Genomic DNA, 20,527 nt, shown 5'->3' on the forward strand with positions numbered 1-20,527 from the left:
GTTGTCACTTTTTATCACCGTATATATACTGAAAATTCAGCTATAAACAGTGGCCATCGGTTACTATTTGGTTTCAAAATTTTCATCATCCTCTTAGGTATTGATCAACACCAATATCATATCTCTCTCTCTCTATAACTTACGGTTTCCGAGATATGGCTCCTTAAATCTCCCAACATCGGAAGTTTTTTTGGTCAATATCTCGGGAACAGTAAGAGTGACGCGGAAAATTCCATCACTTCTTTGAGATAGTTTTTGATGCTCTATCAAATGGAGGGCTCAAAATTGAAAAAATCGCAAATACCAGACGCCCCCCCCCCCCACACACACACACACAGAAATATAAAATTCAGTAACGAACTTTTTTTAAGTTCATTGAGAACCAGAAGAGATGAACCAGAGTTGTTGAATTTCCAATGCAATTCTTTATAAGATCCACCATGCGCTAGAGGAAAGATAACACATCCAAATGACGATAAAGAGATAATTAACGAAATTCCGTTAGATAAACGAGATAGAACTGGTATTCGGGCAAAACATTCACATTGGAAACACAAAGATGCTTTCTAGGATGTCCATACGATGAATGGATTTGAAGATACCGTATAAAGTACGAAGGTTTAAGTTTCACACAAAATCAGCATACAGTTTCAACATATATATATACGAAGGGAAAGCATTTATAACGCAAAATTACGATGATATAATTTTTATTTGTAAATAAACATATGAACAATAACACACAAATAACATATCTATTACTACTTTCAGTAGCTAAATATACTAAACTACTATAACTCTAAAGAGAAATATTCACTTACTCATATCTCATTACGCTCTCATACACCTTACCTCAGTAACTTAGATCCTAGCTTTCCACACTAACATAACCTCATCTTGGTATATTTCTAGTAATAGGCAATGAAAGGTACTTTTTCGGTACCGAAACCGTTCTTTGAAAACCACAAAACCTTTTTCTGAAAATTTCGGTGAAAATCGAATCAGTTTTGGAGAAAACCGAAATGCCAATTTTTCGGATTTCTTCAAACCGATTTCCAGTTTTTATTTAAAAAAGAAAGAAAAAAAAAGAAAAATACACAGTTTTACCCATCCATAGTATATTCCGAACATGTAACATACACTGCAGTAAATATGCATTTAGGAACACACATATCATGATAAATGACATGTTAAGTGAACAGTCTTCAAGCTAATTCAAAATATTCACAGTAATATCTACAAGCTATATGTATGCTCTTTATGTTTCAACATTGAGAAATACAGTTCAATACTGAAAGAAGAAGGAGAAAGCAGTGAAAAAGCAAAAATTTACTCAGATAACAGTGTAATGTGCCCAGTAACTACTACCAGACCTGAAATTCAATGTAGCTTTTATGACAAACGTATTATGCTTCTGCTTGAAGCCAATACCCTATACAATTAACAGAACAAATATCTTTCATTTCAACATTTTACTTACACATTCTACTATGATTTACTTTACGGTTATTACCAGAATAAACTCTCAGACACCAATATCTACTTATCAAAACGCGTGAAATACCATTTAATTCATGTCACATTACTAAATTTTATTCCCGTCGCAAATAACCGTGCGACTTTTTCATTGCTTGGTGTGGAGTCTCAATATTCCTTTTCAGCAGCCATCAAAAAGTAATTAATACTTTATTATCGTTGCTATTAATCCATGTAAATATAGAAAATAAAAACTAATAAACATCGAAAAACAAATCTTCAAATTTATTTATTTACTTTTCATACATGGTTGTACCCAGCACACGGCGAAAATGTATGCCTACTGCACATTATTTTAATCATTAATATCGGAACGTATGGATCAGATGCAGTACAGTTTTCAATTGATGATTTAGGATTTCACTCTTTTATATCGGATGCACTACCGTGTTAACATCGTCAAATACACTAAAATTTTCAATCTCTCTCACACACAAAAATTTTAGTCTGTATGTATAAAAGAAAATTATACCAAATAAATCCCAGCGTTCCTAAGACTTTAGTGCAGAATGTACTTGAGTATAAAATTTTCTAGAACTGAGTAATAGCAGTAAAGAGTAATTTGTAAACACATTAACAATTGTACATAATTATTATTATTATTATTATTATTATTATTATTATTAAGAAAAAATCATATCAAATTTCTTTCACATGTTGATTTATCTTACGCGACCTCCATTCTCTAACTAGTACCCTTGTTATACATTTTATATACTATATATACGTAATAAAAATAGTTATCTGAAAACAATGCTTTTTCGTACAAGATTCTTATGATTCCTGTACTTGCACTAAAATTATTAAAATTAAACCTGGTCCGTCTTAGTACATAATAATAATAATAATAATAATAATAATAATAATAATAATAATAATAATAATATAAAAATCCACTTATAGAACTTTAATTACAAACGTATTTATGTTGTTTAACCATTTTTTTTAAATGCTAAACATACATATAATACTGTTTAAAGCACTAAACCCATAATTCAAACATCGCACTAGCTGAAAACTAAGCTTTATTAACATTTTATTATGCATTTAAATTTTAGTTAAAATTTCATTTGAAAAGGTTATGTCCGTGTAGCGTTCTGTTATGCAATTTCTCATTTTATATTTCAAACTATACAAGTGGAAGAAAATAACGAATCGCGAGGAATGCCACAACAATGTATGGTTTTGAACTAGTCGTTTTAAATGTAGTTCCAATTTTCATCATTCTGTAACCAGAAAATACTTAAACAAAAGGACTCATTACTTAAACAAGTAATACATTTAAGAACACAAGAATAGACTCCAAATTAACTATTTTAAATGAACGAATTACAGCGTAATAATTGGTTATTAAAGTGCTTTCAAAACTAGAAACAAATTAACAGCTCAAAACCACGTGCAGATTTGTTTTGAAGAAGAAAATCTACGTCACATAGTTATTGCGGTCACTCAGCGAGGGTCGAATCATAAACGTCATTTTAGCAACAGTGGGTGGAAAGTTTCCTTGGCAACAGACCTCAACATTCCAATGTTGCCGCTAAATAGTAAACACGTGTTTTCAGAATGAAAGAGGCATCTTTCGTTTCTTTGTAAGCGGAAGTGATTTTGAAAGAAAAGCATCCCCTCCTTTCCAACATGCACAAACTGGGACGGCAAACATATCATTTCATCCATTCAAACAAATTAATATTCAGAAATTTTCTTTTTCGTTAAGACTAACAGGACAGTTCCAGTTGATGAATCAGGATGCGCACGAAGTGGTAACAACGTACCACGTGCTTCTCCAAGCGTCAATTTGTTTCTAGTTTTGAAAACATTTTAGGAAATGGATTTACATGTAAATACAAATTCATATAGAGATAAATACCCTACATGTTGTATTATAATACGTCAACATTTGCATCTTTACTCTCATTCTATGTAATATTTGCACACACGGTAAGTACATACAAATATGTGTTAATTTTATCTACCATATATCATCACATATTAAAATGGAATTTAAGTAATACCTTATGTATTTTAACTATTTTTCTTACATATAATTGGATGGCGATACACAGAAACCTACACAATTTAGAAAGTGGGACCAACAACACTACTAGGGTAGAAAAATATCAGCTTAATACATCAAAATTGTATCAACTCTGAAAAACCAAAAATTAATATTTGAACAATATAAAATTCTTCAAAATCGAAGTGCGATTGTGGATTGTTAACAAGTTTGAAATATAGAAATTGGATGGATGCACAAAGTCGAATTTGTATGTCCAAAAATTTTTAAATTCATATTAAAAGAAATTTCAAAATACTGTCAAAAAAGTTTCGTGTTTATTTGATCAATACAATACACTTTACACCTCTGACTGTCTTCACTGTTATCAATGCAAATTTAAAAATAGAAAAATTCTAGTTTTTGAGAATAGAATATAATGTGTGATTTAGCTTCAGACAACTAGTAACTCAATAACATTTGTATTATTTAAAGTTTGCAATTAAATTTAATGCCATTTAAGCAGAAGTCATTACTAGATAAGTTTATTATAACTAGATAAATCTATTACTCAATGAAATTTTCCACATTCCATAATTTTAAGTTTATAAATTAGTGACATGATGTATTTGCGTACTTTATGCGTTTTCAGTACATGTCAATCCATTTCCTGATTAACCCAGAAAATGAATACATAACGCTAACAAGAATATTTGATATAAAAGTTCTGACTGTGAAATATCTTTAATATGCTTTTGCACGACTCAATTAACCCCTCCCCTCCCCTCGCTAAAAAAAAAAATACAGACTGCTCATACTCACATTTCAACTAAGCTTCACGTTAGAAAATATCATTGAAGGAAACAGGAAAAATAAATACAGAAATAAATAAGAGGTAATCATACCCAGTTTAGACCATGATTTCATGAAATGCACTTGAAACATCCTTTCAAATTATGTTACGTCCTGGAGAAAATTCAGTTAATTAGACATTACCAAAAATAAAATACATTCCACCTGCAGAGATTTAAGTTTCAACAGACAGAAGACCACAGAAAACACTGTTTTTACAAATCAAAATTTCACGTAAGTACTTACTTCTTCGAAGAACAAATGAATGAAAATTGGCTATATATTTTTAAAAATATGATGCAAGGCAGTTCTCTGAAATATATAAGCGATGTTTCAATGATTCGCGCTTCTGCAGTTTCATTTTTATTATACTTTTTTCTGTACTCTTCAATCATATGTACCTTAGGATAACATTCATTTTACCTACAACACGTATGAACTAAAATTTCATCATCCACATTCCCCATGCATTACTAACAGAAGGGAAAATAATACACAGTTATTTTGCGATAACTTTATCCCTCACAGTAGAACGTAATAGCAAACATGTACCTAAAAATAAGTTTACACATGAACTTACAACAAAAACACATAACTCAGTTCTATTCTCTCTAAGGGCAATACAAGTAACATCTCATTCATACAAACCTAAAACTCATAAACTCAACAATGTTATACATTTAAGAAGTCGTTGTGCAAACAAAACTCGCACCACTAATTACATTTAATACAGGACTTTTATTTTATTTTGTATCATAATAACCTGATTTGAGAAACAGTATTTACTACATTAAGCTATCTTGACAGGAACTCTCAATTTACTTCACAATTATATTTGTTTTGCGAGGTAACATGCTTGTCCATTTAATTTTCTTTTAACGAACTTAATCAATTTTTGACATATTATGCAATTAACTATCTACGAAAAGGGTAACACTTCTTTTATAGAAACTGATTATGCTGATGAACCTCGAAAATTGCTCAGACAGTAGTTTCTCTTATGCCCATTCAAGAATGTATAATTGCTTAAGGTTCCGTACTCTTTCGTCATAAAGGCCTATCATTTTCTGTTTCATTCCAGCAAACAAACAACAGGTATTAAACTGAACAAAAAACATACTATTAGTGAAGCAAGTATGTAGTACGTCTCTGAATGCACTGGTGCGGACTTATACATCACCAAAATAACCAAGAACAAAAAAAGTTTCCAACTTTAAAATGGGTATTACTTTCTTAGCTTCTTTCTAGTTCGCAAAGGTAAACGGATTAAACGAGAAGAGCCAAGAACAAACGTGTAGTGAAATCGTACTCATAAATATAATTTTATTGTCTTACACATTACTTTGAATGGCAAATATATAAGCAATATATCGAACTACCTGTATCAAGATAATTATTGTAGATATCCTGGTAAACTTCACATTTGGAATAAGAAAATTCAATAGAAAATAGATTATTTGTTAAAATGCTGTTTCCGTCTTGATAAATATACTATGAAACAATATCATTTATTTAAACTTGACACAAACTTTCAGACAAATGTGAAAATTCTTCAAATCGTTGTACAAAATTTGAGTTCGTCAATGGCTAAAACTAGTATGTTTAGTGCCGAACTATCAATACTTACCGAGCACCATAATGCTATGAAGCTACTTTTTACACAATCGTGTCGTACAAATGAAAGCAAACAAGTTTACACAGTCACATTCTATTGCTATCAGACATAATTAAGTGCGTATATTACTCGTAATTTTCCAATTAAGCTCAACTGAATTACTTCACGATTTAAACATAAATTTTTGGAGAACTTTAGACTGTCACATTTTATATTCTTCCTGCCTTGCGCTGCTTGTTTTTATTTCCAAATCTCACAAACAGTCAGCAGCACACCTGTCTGATTTCTTCAGTCCTTGGATTGACATTCATTTTTTTTTCAACGTAATTTGTTCTTAAGCTTTTCTCGTAGTACTTAAACTGTGTACGTAGAGTTCGTAAGCTGTATATGTCACCCTCAAGTTGTAAACACGATGCCAAAAGTATTTGCTACATAATAGAATAATATATTAGAACATGTGTCACATATGAGGACCTCAGAAGCGGCTACGGTAAATTGCTGAATTCCAGCTGTTCCTGGTTTCCTCACTATCACATGATTCTCACTCGATCTCTAATCTAACAGATGGACAAGCATATTCCTCTAAATTAACAAATACGAAACTTGCTCTAGTAGTTGTTCACAATATTCATCCTTTTTAATCGTCATCACTGTAAGAGAAATAAAAAGAAAATCCGATAACAAAAATGTTCGCCTATCATATACATTAAATTCAAGCACATATACATATAGTATATATATATATATATATATATATATATATATATATATATATATATTTAAAAATACAAAATGTATTGGAACTCCGATTACAGTAAATAAAGGACTGTCAAAAATTTTGGAAAAAAATTTAAATCAACTACGTTACATATAAATTCATTACCAACTTTAATATATTATCTTAATTCCATAAAGGTTCGTAATATTCGTCTATGTCTATAGCGCTATGTTTACTTCTATTTGTCTTTCCAAGCCTTTATCAATTATAATTACTACTAACCATTATTTTCTCAATATATTGTTGTATTTTCTTTGCTTATTGTCTGTAAAAACTGCTTTTAAACTTATGTTTGTAGATGTTCAGTCGAGCAATAGAACGATTTCGAATCATATCTAAACTGTCAATTACCCGTGTTACTATACAGTTGTGCAGTTTACGACACAGAAATATAGTTTTACCTGGATTTCATTTTGGCTACAACACTAAATAATATATTTAAAATACAACTTCCTGTGTTTACTCATAATTTTAAAAAATAGTATCATATTTCTGATTTATATACGAGTAACTCCACTGGTTTTAAACATAAAAACAGAAGTAGTAATATGTTTAAATAGCTACGAAAGCATTGAATATAGTTACACAACTTCTAAATTAATCTTTGCTATTATTTCTAATTTTGCCCATTTCCAGCCCTCTCTTTGAATTTAGTTTAATATTAAGAAACAAACGACATAATATCTTAGTTAAGTACCATTCAAATCATCACTTACGACACGGAGAATTGTCGTTACCAGTATTGCATGGCATAGAATTTATTTTCGTCGTATATAGGTTACCGCTCAATAAAAAAGGGAAATAATGCTATTTATAAATTCAATGAATCTTATAACATAGTTACGTGGTTAAGTCTCTGTGAACACAGGCTCCGTTAACCATAATTTTCCTGTTTTGGTGGAATATAGTAACTAATCTTCGTTAATCGTCATTTTTCTGTTTTTGGTGGAATGTAGTGAGTAAATCTCTTCGATCAACACGAAATTCATTTCCATACAATATCATTACTAAAGCAGTGTAAGAACATGTCATTTGTTTGGTAAGATTATATTTAAGAATTTCATGCATCACTTTAGATTATATAGTTTCAAGAATTCTCGTTTTACATTTCAAAATAACCAAATACAAAGTAACAAATATATAATTTACTATTACTTGGCGTTAGTGTTTACATCAGTGAGAATATATTTAAAGAAGTTGCAATTGGCACGTAGTGTGTTTCGAAGTATTATATTATTGAAATCTTTCTAGTAAAGAATAATTTACTATTACAATAATACCAGTCTCTCCCAGGAGTTCTGCACCATAACACATTGACCTGCATGACGTAAACTTGAGGAGCATAGATGGCGCCACCAGTGAAAACTGTTGGCAATAATAGAGAACAGGTTCGTGGGATCAAGTGAAGGCAAGTACTGCGTGTGTACTGAGTGTTCCCGGAAAGTCAAATAGGGCAACATAAGAGAGGACCAAGGACCAAATTGCAATTCGAGCTGTGATACGATTTTTATGGAAAGAAAGACTAACAGCAAAAGCTGCAGCGGACAAAATTTCTCGTGTAGAGAACAAAGCAGTACTGGATCGATCGACAATTTCCCGTTGATTCAAAAAATTTATTTCGGGTGATTTAAGCCACGCGGACAAGCCCCGCAAGGGTAGACCTCCGATGGACATTAACGGCCCCCTGCAAGATGTTAAACCACAATCGAGTACCAGTGTGTTAGCAAGAGTGGTTGGGGTATCCAAATCGACATTAAACCATCGATTGCATGATACAGATTGCGTCAATAAACAGCTCGACAAAGTCCCCTTGAGCTAACAGAGGAGCAGGCCCAGCGCAGTGCCAGACTTTGTTGCAAAACCCGCGCGATCGTTTCTGGAGGAGAACTGTAACAGCTGACATATGTAAACAATGGCTAAAAAAAAGACAGGACGCCCTAGCCAATGTGAAACATGACAGACTTGGGAAAAAGTTCATGTTGTGTGTTTGGTGGAATATTGACCGGATAATTCATTTTGAGTTTGTTCCAGAGGATCGTGTTGTAACAGGTGACCTGTATTCTGAACAATTACGCAGAGTGTATGCTATTCTGAACGACAAATATCCATCATTAATGAGAAGGAAGAGGTTATTGCCGCAAACTGGCAATGCTCCGAGTCATCGGTCTCGAATTGTGACCAACACCCTGGCTGAACTTGATGGGTTTGATCCTGCCTATAGTCCAGATGTTGCACCCTCAGATTATGGTTTGTTTCGCTTTCTCTTACATTTCTTCTGTGGTCGCCAATTCAATTCATATGGTGAGATGCATATTGTCTGTCGCGAGTTTTTCAATTCTGAACCTGCCACATGGTATCGCCAGCAGATTGAACTGTTGTCCCAAAGATAGGTGAAAGTCATCGAGCATATACATCGATGGCCTATACTTTGTTGAATAAAGGTTAGTCTTTGTTTCTAATATTCTTGTTTCATTTTCCTCCTTGTATGGTAGACAGTCTGGTATTTTTGCAAGGTTAATAATACTTATTTTTACAAATATTAAATAATTTCCAGGAATCGAATCTTTACAATGTATGAAACGAAATTATCAACCAAGATTGTTTTTAATTTTTTTTTAAACGCCCCAAAATCCCACCCATTCATTGGACAATCTGTACATGAGAACAAAATTAAGATAATTTGAAGGTGAGAATAACTGAGGTACGACGAAAATACTAATAGACGCATCTGTAAAATTATTCAGGAGAATATACATTTTAGGAGGCAGGAGGAACATTCGTTGATGCACACCCCTGGACTTCGGTAATAGTTTCTGTTTATAATCCTGACGTTTACATTATACTTCAAACATTCTGAGGAGAGCAAATATCTCTTCCCCTTCCTCATCAATGAATAAATCAACGTCGAATTAGAGGCGGAAATGAAGAATTTGCTATTCTTAAACATTTCGACGATCTCAAGAATATATGCCACTAGCGTTAACACATAAAAGTAGTCACACTAGCGCCATCTCTCGTTGCATTCGTTGAAGTATTCGGAGGATAGGAAAGTCTTCGCTCTCATACTTAATTGGGCATTAAGTCTTCTAAATCCACCGTGGTAGGACTGTGTTAAACAAATAATTTCGCCCGTATAGTCTTCTCTGTATGCTTATATCTACTGATCGTGAATATGAATAAAGGGCTTTTAGAAGAAAAAAAATGTGGGCAATGCCTTTGAATGTAACTGTACAGTCTGGAAATAAAATTGGAACATCCTCATATCATCTCTACTACAACCTTCAGAATGAAAGGATACTTTAGAAAAAAAAGTATCCTCTTGTCTTCAAACACTTAACCTTTATAGAGAACTGTACATTCATAGGTTACTCTTATCCACTGCAAAAACATAAACACATATGACAGGAGTGGAAAAATGCTCTTTTTGATCTAAATATAATATCTCGTAAGTTTCACACAGAGTTCAGTTACACAATGTATGACTAGCAAAACGTCTGACATAAGATTTATAATATGATACTGTAATAAGAGATGGTGAGATTGTTTGTTAGGTAAATGTACAAGTTTAAATAATACCATACATCATACTCACAAGCATACACCACATACAAACTAACACAATGCAATATTAAGCGGTAACATTTTTTCTTCAATATATTCACAAGGTTGTTAATCTACAAAGGTAGTGCAATTGCACTTAATACTGTAAAGAATTACACAATTCTAACTCAAATACTATTTTTCAATATTATCAACAATCGTGTGATTAAATGCACAGCAACAGCAGTAAAACCTGAGAAACTGCACAATGTTTTGCGAACTCTAAAGCTTAAAAACTTTTCCACTTAACAAAAGAGAAATAAAACCAAGGAACAAGTAAAACTGATAAAATTGTCAAAAATAAAATGAATGTGATTGACTTAGTTTAATTACTACAAACTATAAATACGAAAAGTATAAATTTGAATGTTTTAATTATTTTTGAAACTTTTCTGTGTATCGTTCTCTCTCGAAATAAAAGGAAAATTTGCCACAATTTTGTTATTATGGAAAGTATTTATAAATAATTTCGCGTACTGAGTATTTTCGATAGGATTCTCACGAACAGAAATCTCTAACCGGACCTCTTACGGTATTTCATAATTGGGATTTTTGTATTATAGGAAAAGTTTTGTGCACAAATTTTAGCCTGCATAGGATGTGAATATTGTGTGTTTACCTCAAGATTTATCACGTTTTTTTTTTTTTTTTCTGTTACTGATATAAATTTTAAGTACTGAAGTGATATAAGCAAAGAAAAAATTACGCAATGAAGTGATATAAGCAAAGAAAAGAGTCTTAAACGGACACTTCATTCTATAATAGGTAAAGCCATTTCTAGCAGAATTCTGTTAATGATAAACTGAACAGGTCTAGTTATATACATAAGACTATACTTCAGCTGCTCAACGTTTACAACTGTAAGTTATTTTAAGAAATATTCCCGTTATGCATACTTCTGTTTTCGCTTAATAGTTATTAGACCTTTAACTTTGTCTGATCGCTATAATCCATATAACAAACAAAATGTTACGATTGAAACAAAATGTATCATTCTAAGTTAGAACTCAATTGCTCTGCACGTATAAATTCTGTCATTAAAGCAAATGTCTATTATTATCCCGAAAACTTGGGTTACGTTACCTATAAGTAAGAAATACACAAAATTAATTTTTTTTAAAGGGGGGCTGAAAAAAAAGAAATTTAGGATTTTAAAATTAATTTTCAAACTAAATATACGTATTACCTTTAATACTGTTTACAGTTTCTGAGAAGGGGAGAAGGGGAATCGTAAACAGAAAGAGTACAGTAATCGAGCTGACAGACAAAGGCAAATATAATGAGGTCTGCAACGAACATTATATACATAAGAACTTTAACATCTAAATACGACATAAACAAAAAAATATATATCCAAAAAGAAAGAGCTGTGTACATACTTGCACAGTTAAAGCGAAAAATGTACAAATCAATCAAATCCGAACCCAAAACAAATAGGAAAAGAAATAAGATTTGAGAATTTACGAAAAGTGCAAGGAAAGAACCAAACAACGATATAAACAATACTAATAAACATAAAATTTATATAACTTCAATATAATACTCTCTATTCTTCCTTAACAAGGAAAATCATTGGAAACTTCTCAAAACAAAATCAACGATGTAATAAGGAACTCTCTTCAAATTCATATCCAGTTTATGACAAATCTAACTATCAAGAAACTAACAAACAAAAATGATCTTTAATGTGTTACTCGTCAGTAACAAATTTTAACGAAGATAAGGAGAAAAATATGCTCTGAAAGCTATGTAGTTACTTATATCATTACATAACTAAATGCGCAAAGTTATTTCAGTTTAAAATGCACTCCTGTTTTTAAATTTTATGCACATGACATCTACACAAGCACAGATATTTAGAGATAATTAAGTTTTAATATTTACAAATTCTGTGAACTATGTATGTGCCTCGTTTTAATTATCATATTTCAGATGTTCGAACAGCAATACGGAAATACTACCTATATATTTGGAAGATATTACACGCTCTCCTTGAAGCTAAAGAGCTGGAATTATGTTGTGCTTATTATTTTTAATAAGTAAAGAAACAATAGACTTCATTCAATCTACTTTATCACAATCTTCATACACAAGGAGAAAATCTAATTATTTTTTATTTGGTGTTTCGAATTATTCCTTTATTTTTATTTATTTTATTTATTTAGCCCATCATAAGAATCCCGGTATTAAAAATTAAAGCTTGAAAATTTGTAGCACGACTTAGTGGGTTCTACACCATTTGCATTTTTTTCATATTTTTGCATTTTATTCTCTCAATCTCCAGAACCCTTCTGAATTATCTTATACAGGTGAAACAGACAGAACTCATTGAAGAAAACGAAAAAATGTGTATATATATATATATATTAGCTGAACTAGATAAATGTGTAATTTTATCCTAAACACTGCTTACTTTCAAACCCCAGAACTTGGCCTATTATCCTTTATAAATGAATGCGAAACTTCTCTATTAGTAACGAAACGAAAACAAATATTAACTGGATTGTCGCAATTTATAAAGATGTCCAGTTTGACAGGTTTTACTTTATATATCTACAATACAGGTATCAATGGATATTTCTTATCCTAGAAGAAGCTACTCAAGATTAACACATCCAAGTCATTGGTGATATGGAGAAGCCGCTGGCGTTCCTCCAATTAGGCAACGAGCCGAAGATCGGGGGTGGACTATGCATTAAACGGAGAGCACTGAAAACACGAATACAACATGTTTAGACATGCAATAACAAACAGGTTTAAATTCATTTTTTTTTTTTAATTTGGAATAATAAAATATACATAGAAGTTATGCGAAATAACTCAAAAACTGCTTCCATATTATGGTAAAAGTTTGTTTTCAACTTAGCTAAGAGATGCTTATTCCCAAATATAAGAGAAAGTGAATGCTGTGCTACCAGGAACTGTACACATCACTCTCTCCTGAAGTTAGGCCGAATCAAATCTGACGAGGGAAGGCCGCGATGTCACTCAGAGATAATTGCACCAAATTTGGTGTAGGAGTAGGTAACGGGAATTTGTGGAAGCATTCATTTCGCAGGAGTTCGAAATCAGAAATAATAGGTCCTATAGTTCAGAAGAAGTATGGCCTGTCAATCAGATATTGATGGGACAGAGCTTTTGCTCGCTGTTGCGACCAATGCAGAAGAAGTTCAATAAAGTAGAATGAAAACAGAAAAGATAAGCTGAACAGAAATGCGCCCATATCCGCCTTTCGTCCCACCAGGCCGGGATACTAAATCATCAACTGCCCTTGCCAGTACCCTCCTTATCTCTATAAAGAGGAATTGAAATATATTTTTTTAAAGTAGTCTCATCTGTTTCAGACTGAACGTGTATTTTTTTAAAACACATTTATTTTTTGAATACAGTTCCTGGTGTTATGTGTGCCTGTTATATTTTTTAACGTTTTGTTAACAACTATTTGTAAAAAAATAACCGTATACAGGATGGCCCATTTTAATCTTTCCACGTAAATATCTCGAAAACGGTTGAACATAAATGAACTGCACAAAAACTCAAATAGGACATGACACCTCGTTCAACAGATCTTTTAAAACTGAAAAGCGATGTGGCAAAAGATTTTTCATATCATCACCGTATTCAAAATAGCCGCCAGGATATGTTGTTACCTGTATGAGATAAACGTCCAGTGGCACTAATATGAAAATGGTTGAACATAAATGAACCAAACAAAAGCTCACATAGGAAACCCATGGGGGCACATCGAATGGAATTGTCGCGGTGCCCCCAGGGCCACCCTTCATGGGGCACCAGGGCCCAATTTTAAATGGAAACATGGGGCCGGTGATACCTCGTTCGATAGATCTTCAAACATTAAACAGAGTTGTGACAAAAGATTTTTTCATATCGGTTGCCGTATTCAAAATGGCCGTTAAGACATGACTCCTATATCAGATTAAGCGTCTAGTACCACTAATATGAAAGCGGTTGGAGATAAATGAACAGAACAAAAAATGAAACAGGAAAATGACAAAGTATGTCGAATGATGTCGCGGTGACCTCCAGGGCCGCCTTTCATGGGGACCAAAGGCCCAACTTCAAAATTGTCAATGGAAAGAACATAGGTCAAGTGATATCTCGTTCGATAGATCTTTAAAAACTAAAGAGTGTTGTGACAAGTTTTTTTTTTTTTTCATATCGGTCACCGTATACAAAATGACCGCCAAAACCTGGTGCCTGTATCAGATAAAACATCCAGTACCACTAATATGAAAACGGTTGGAGATAAATGAACAAGATAAAACTGGTATAGGAAATCACAGAGGATATTTATCATTCCACGCCTCGAGAATAATCCAACGGAGAAAAAGATTATTAAAGTATAAGCGACATAATGCTAAAGAGGAAATCTAATTCTTAGAAAATTATCTTTCCGATCTCCCTCCGTAAGTGGGTGAAGCGGAAATGAATGGTAAAATAGGTATGGTTTGTCTGAAACACTTGGGTGTACAAGTGACTGGTACTGTAATGAGCCAATATTGTGCAGACGACTTTTGAGCAAAACCAACGCTTGAACACGTTGTTGTAAAGTTGCAATGTTCGACAAAGTGGTTTCGCATTTCAGTTGATTCATTTTTGCACAAATCATTGCGTGCAATCAAAATGGAAGGGAGCATTTAACAAGAATTTTAACTACTTTTTTCCATTACAGACATTTATCTGTTATAAAAAACCCATTTCAGATAATTTTGTTGTGTAGATATAATTTGCAAAAACTAAGGTTTTCATTTGCAATTTCACCGTTCCTTCCCGTCCCTCTTCACCCACTTACGGAGGACGTTGGAACGATGATTTTCTAGGAACTAGATTTCTTCCTTTGCATTATGGCACTTTCACTTGAATCATCATCTCCTCTGTTGCAACATTTTCGAGCCCTGGAATGATAAATACCTTCTGTGATTTTCTATAGGTTTTATTCTGTTCATCCGTTATTATCTTCAACCGTTTTAATATTAGTGGTACTGGACGTTTTATCTGATGCTGGCACCATGTCTTGGCGGCCATTTTGAAAACGGTGACCCATATGAACAATCTTTTGCCACAACCTGTTTAGTGTATGAATATCTATCGAAATTGACCCATATTTTGGTTTAAAATTTCTAAGTTGGGTCTGAGCCCCATTAAAGGCGGCCCTGGGGGGCAACGCGACATCATTCGATTTGATCCATGGCTTTCCTATTTGAGCTTTTTTTTATTTATGTTCAATCATTTTCATATTAGTGCTACTGGACATTTATCTCATACAGGTAATATATCTTGGCGGCTGTTTTGAATATGATATCTTGGCGGCTGACCGATAAGAAAAATCTTTTACCAGATCGCTTAGTTTTTAAAGATCTATCGAACGAGGTGTCACTCGCCCCATGTTCCCATCTAAAATTTTGAAGAGCGGCCCTGGGGGACACCGCGACATCACCATTCGATTTGCCCCATGGTATTTCCTATTTGAGTTTTTGTTCAGTTCATTTATGTTCAACCATTTTCGAGATATTTCCGTGGAAAGATTAAAATGTGCCACCCTGTATAACTCACTGTACGATATATTAAGATTAACTACGGTATTTTCTAATCTTGTTGAGACCAATTTGGAAGCTAATTTTACAAACATGGCATGTGTGTAGACAGTGAAGACGTTCTGTCTCATGTGTGCTAGGCAACAGAAGTGAAACGCTCATGTTCATTTTGTGTTCACACTATTAAAGTGCAGTGTTTGTGAAACATGCGTGAGTTATATTTGGAAGTCTAGAAAGTAGTTGTTACGAGGCTGTTTCTGTACAATACATTTTGCTGCTTTCTAGTGGTGAATAGACCAATTTCAAATATCTCGAAATATATATTTAAATTCGCGTTACAAACACACAATACTTTAACTTTGGTAGGTGCCACGTCGTAGATATCAAACGCTTCATACAAATGAAATCAGCTAATACTGATGGGTTCAAACATTTAATACTTGCGTACTGACAGCAACTTATAGTGTGAAGAAATACAACAACTTCATTTCGACCCCTTCTCTGGAAAACTTCTGATGACGCCCATGATTAATTTCTGTATATATTTTCTATATTTTTAAAATATAATTTCATTAAGCTACCTCGTGATGCATACCCAATTTGTAACGGCAAGGGCAGGGCAGTTGATAGATTTAGTATCCCGGCATTCGCCTGGTGGGAGTGGGGGCGGATATTGGCGCATTTTCTGTTCAGCTTATCTTTTCTGTTTTCATTCTACTTTATTTAACTTCTGCATTGAACGTAACATCGGGCAAAGGCTCCGGCCCATCAATACCTGATTGACAGGCCATACTTCTTCAGAACTGTAGGGCCTATTATTTCTGATTCCGAACGCCTGCGATATGAATGCTTCCACACCTTATTTTCTATTCCCATTATCTACTCATACACCAAGTTTGGTGCAATTATCTCTGAGTGACATCACGCCCTTCCCTCGTGAGCAAATAATTCAGTAAGATGAATAAATTTTCTTGGGTGACCAGGCAAGTAAATTCTGATTAAATAGTTTTGAGAATTAATATTGCTTCCACCATCGAAAGAGTACGGTCAGACTTGAGAAGTTTCAATAAGCAATGAACACTTAAGCCTGAAGACTAGTCTCCTGGCTGGCTGGGGATGCTACTTTTCGTTAATTGGTAGACCTTAGTTGACCTCGTTTAATGATGAACAGTTAGTTTAACTAAACGGTTAGTCTTATATCCCTATTTTAATGAGCCGCTGTGGCCCAGTGGTTTAGCATTCACCTATGGTGCGTGGAGTCTCTGATTCGATTCCAGCTCGCGTCAAGTGGACTTGTGGTGGACAAACACCGTGTGCGTGGATTTTCTCGGGTTTCCCCAGTTTCCTCCACTATATTCATTCCATTATTGCATACATTTCTCATCATCACTGTCTTCTTTAGCCTAGACGGCATAACCATGGGACGTAAAAGTGGAAGATATGATTTAATTTTCATTTCCTATTTAAATTCCCTACTACCCTTAAAACTGCTCTGAACTATTTCGATTTTATGGTTATGTTAGCATACAATTCAAATTCCGTATGCTTCAATTAATAAGGACGAATTCACAGCAAGAAAAATATTTACTTTACGATATCAAAATATTAATAGTTTGAAAAACACAAAAAAAGTCATTTCAACAAACTATGAATGCCTTCTCTACGGATCTGATTCGACTTAGTTTACTTCTTTTTACTTTATTGTTCATGGCAATGTTAATGTTTGGCAGTACTGGCCACATATATTGTTGATAGAAATAAACAAAATTCAAAAGTACTTATATAAAAAGAACTTAAATGTGTTTAATAATTCTTAACATCTTATTTATTTATTTATTTTTAAGTGAAAAAATGAAATCTTTCAGTTTTATGTCCCACGTTATGCCGTGTAGGCTAAAGCAGATGTGATGATGAGAAATGAACGAAATCATGGAATGAAGAAAGTGAAACAGGAAAACCCCAAGAAAATCTACGCACACGGTGTTTATCCACCTCAAAGTTCACTTGGCGCGAACTGGGATTGAACCGGGGACACACGTACCACGTGGTGAACGTTCTGCCACTGAGCCTACGGCTGATCATGGAACAGCACATCAGAATAAACAAACCAATTGTAATAGCATTTGTAGATATAGAAAAATCTTTTGACAACGTACATTGGAATAACATGTTCCGAGCACTGAAGAATCTGAGTGGATTACAAAGACAGAAGAATAATATACCAGCTTTACAGAAACCAGACGGCTGTTATAGGAAGAGGTCAGAAGGAAACAACAATAAGTAAAGGAGTATGGCAAGGATGTGGACTTTCTCCTCTCCTGTTCAACGTCTATATAGAAGAAGCTATGAAAGAATTCTTTGATGAAAACTAGAAAAGCGTAGAAACATGGTCAGGTTTTCAGCACAATAAGATTTGCTGATGACATAGCTCTGATAGCGAAGAACGAAAGGGACTTGCAGGAAGCACTTTTAAACTTGAACGACCAACTGAAAAAAACGCAAAATGAAGATAAATAAGACGACAGCCAAAGTGATAAAATGCATAAGAGCAGGACACGAAGGGGCAAACGTATGGTTAGATCGAGAGAAAATCGAAAATGTTAAGATGTTTCCCTAGGAAGTCCAAAATCCTCGGACGGAAGAAGTGAAAAAGACGTAAGTTGCAGAACAACGCAGGCTACACAAGCATTCAATAGGAAAAGAGGACTGCTAACATCAAGAAATGTGTCGTTGGACGTTCGTAAACGATTTATTAAGACGCTAGCGTGGCGCTTTACGGATCAGAGACGTGGACATTAAGAAAAGCTGAAATATCCAAGCTGGAAGCATTTGAAATGTGGTGTTGGCGCAGAATGCTGCGCATATCATGGACCGAAAGGAAAAGGAATGAAGACGTACTAAAGGCAACTAATGAAGGACGACAGATCATGAAGATAATAAGAAAAAGAAACAGCATGATTGGCCATCTTATTCGCCACTCTGATTGGATCAACGTGCTAATAGAGGGAAAGGCAAAGGGAAAACCAGGAGGAGGAAGACCAATGATAGAATATTTAGATGCAGTTACGAAGAAGAGACCTTATCAAAGTATAAAACAGCTCTCCCAAGGGAGAGAAAAGTTTTAAAATTTCCATGTTGCCACCAACCAATTGTTGAGGTGAACAAGAAGAAAAAGAAGGTCGACTTTGGTTTCGCTAATTGTTATAAACACGAGATTAAATTGAGTGATATCAGACCAGTTTCAAGAGGCTAATATTATATCCCGTTTCATTTGAGAGACAAAGTTAAAGGGCATATTGATACTTTTCTTAAACAGGGTATTATTAAGAAGTGTAATTCAGCGTACAATTTCCCTATTCTTTTGGTGGAAAAATGTCAGGAACATACAGATTTATTTTGGATGCACGCTATATTACCCAAATATTTGTACCAGATAGGAAATTCTTTCACGTTTCAGCAGATGTCAATACCTATGCTGCACAGATCTTACTTCATGTTCCTTCCGAGTGAGGCTCTGAGGATTCAATTCTGCACATCGCTGCATTCTTTGTTCTTCGTCTTCGATCTTTTAGTTCGCTCTCTTAGGGTCCACTTACAAGTGTGTCAGAATTGAAAATATTGGTTACAATAACACTTGCAGGCATGGAATCCGACTTCAGTTCATAGGATTTTCAGTCACATTGATGACTTTTATTGAAGAAAGGATGATTTTGATGAAGTTGTAGAACTTAACAGAAAGTTGTCTGAACGTATCAGAGCACAAGGGTTGAAAATTTTCTCGGAAGAAAACCAATTGCCTTATTCTTTGACGGTATTGTCACGGAGTTTCTAATCAAGGCATACCCATGCCGAAAAACATTACAGATTCTATTCGTAATTATCAGCATCTCAAAACAAAACAAAAACAAAACATAAAAAGTTATTATCAGTCAATTTTTACCCGATTTCTCTGAAATAGCACAACCGTTAATTTCTCTTTTGAAGAAAGATGCACCCTTTTGCTAAACACATTCTGGCGTTGCTAAGCAACAGCTTTCTTCAGATGACACAGAGCTAGCTTCATTAGCGTACTGCAGCCGTACTTTGAACACCAGTACGAGTTTGAACTTCTAACTATACTATATACTTTTAAATTATTCAGGTATTTTCTTTTGGGTCAACATCCTTACCTAAAATCTAACTGCAAGAGTTTTATTTTAAATAGAAAAGAAGTTGGTAAATTTACAAGATGGCTTGCAGAATTGAAACAATGTCATTTTACAGTGATACATTGACACATGTGTTAAGGCTGTCCAATACAGAGGTCGATGTCATTTTGAGATTTACTAGGTCACTCGTGGACATTATCAATGATCAAAAAAAAAAAAAAAAAAAAAAAAAAGAAGAAGAAGATCCGCGTGTGTTTTCCATCGATACACACGAATGTAACTCTTTATTTTAAACGACGAACCTTCTTACGAGAAGAGCAAATGAAAGATCGTTTTCACAGTGAAATTTACGCATGACTGGAAGGTAAAAAGGAGAATTAGAAAATTGAACGTCAAGCTTTTCATTTTCAGATAAAGGCTGGAACTTTACATAGGGAACAAAAAAAAAAA

The 20,527-nt window shown here is 33.8% G+C and overlaps 1 protein-coding gene across 3 annotated transcripts in view; it reads right to left on the minus strand.

Moving 5' to 3' along the window:
- LOC145678749 (uncharacterized) overlaps window positions 1-20,527 on the minus strand; it is a 144,939-nt gene that overhangs the window by 36,852 nt on the left and 87,560 nt on the right. The window contains exon 11 of one of the 3 annotated variants that reach the window (XM_081749217.1): window positions 700-6,646. The exons of 1 other annotated variant lie outside the window; for it this stretch is intronic. In XM_081749217.1, coding sequence (XP_081605343.1) covers window positions 6,634-6,646 — 13 coding nt within the window. In that variant the 3' untranslated portion in view covers window positions 700-6,633. Of the gene's footprint in view, window positions 1-699; window positions 6,647-12,754; window positions 13,084-20,527 lie in introns of those variants that run through there. One more of the 3 variants, XM_081749216.1, reaches the window with a different exon arrangement.

This window comes from Thermobia domestica, chromosome 2, assembly GCF_964235325.1.
Source record: "Thermobia domestica chromosome 2, izTheDome1.hap1.1, whole genome shotgun sequence".
Lineage (NCBI taxonomy): Eukaryota > Metazoa > Arthropoda > Insecta > Zygentoma > Lepismatidae > Thermobia > Thermobia domestica.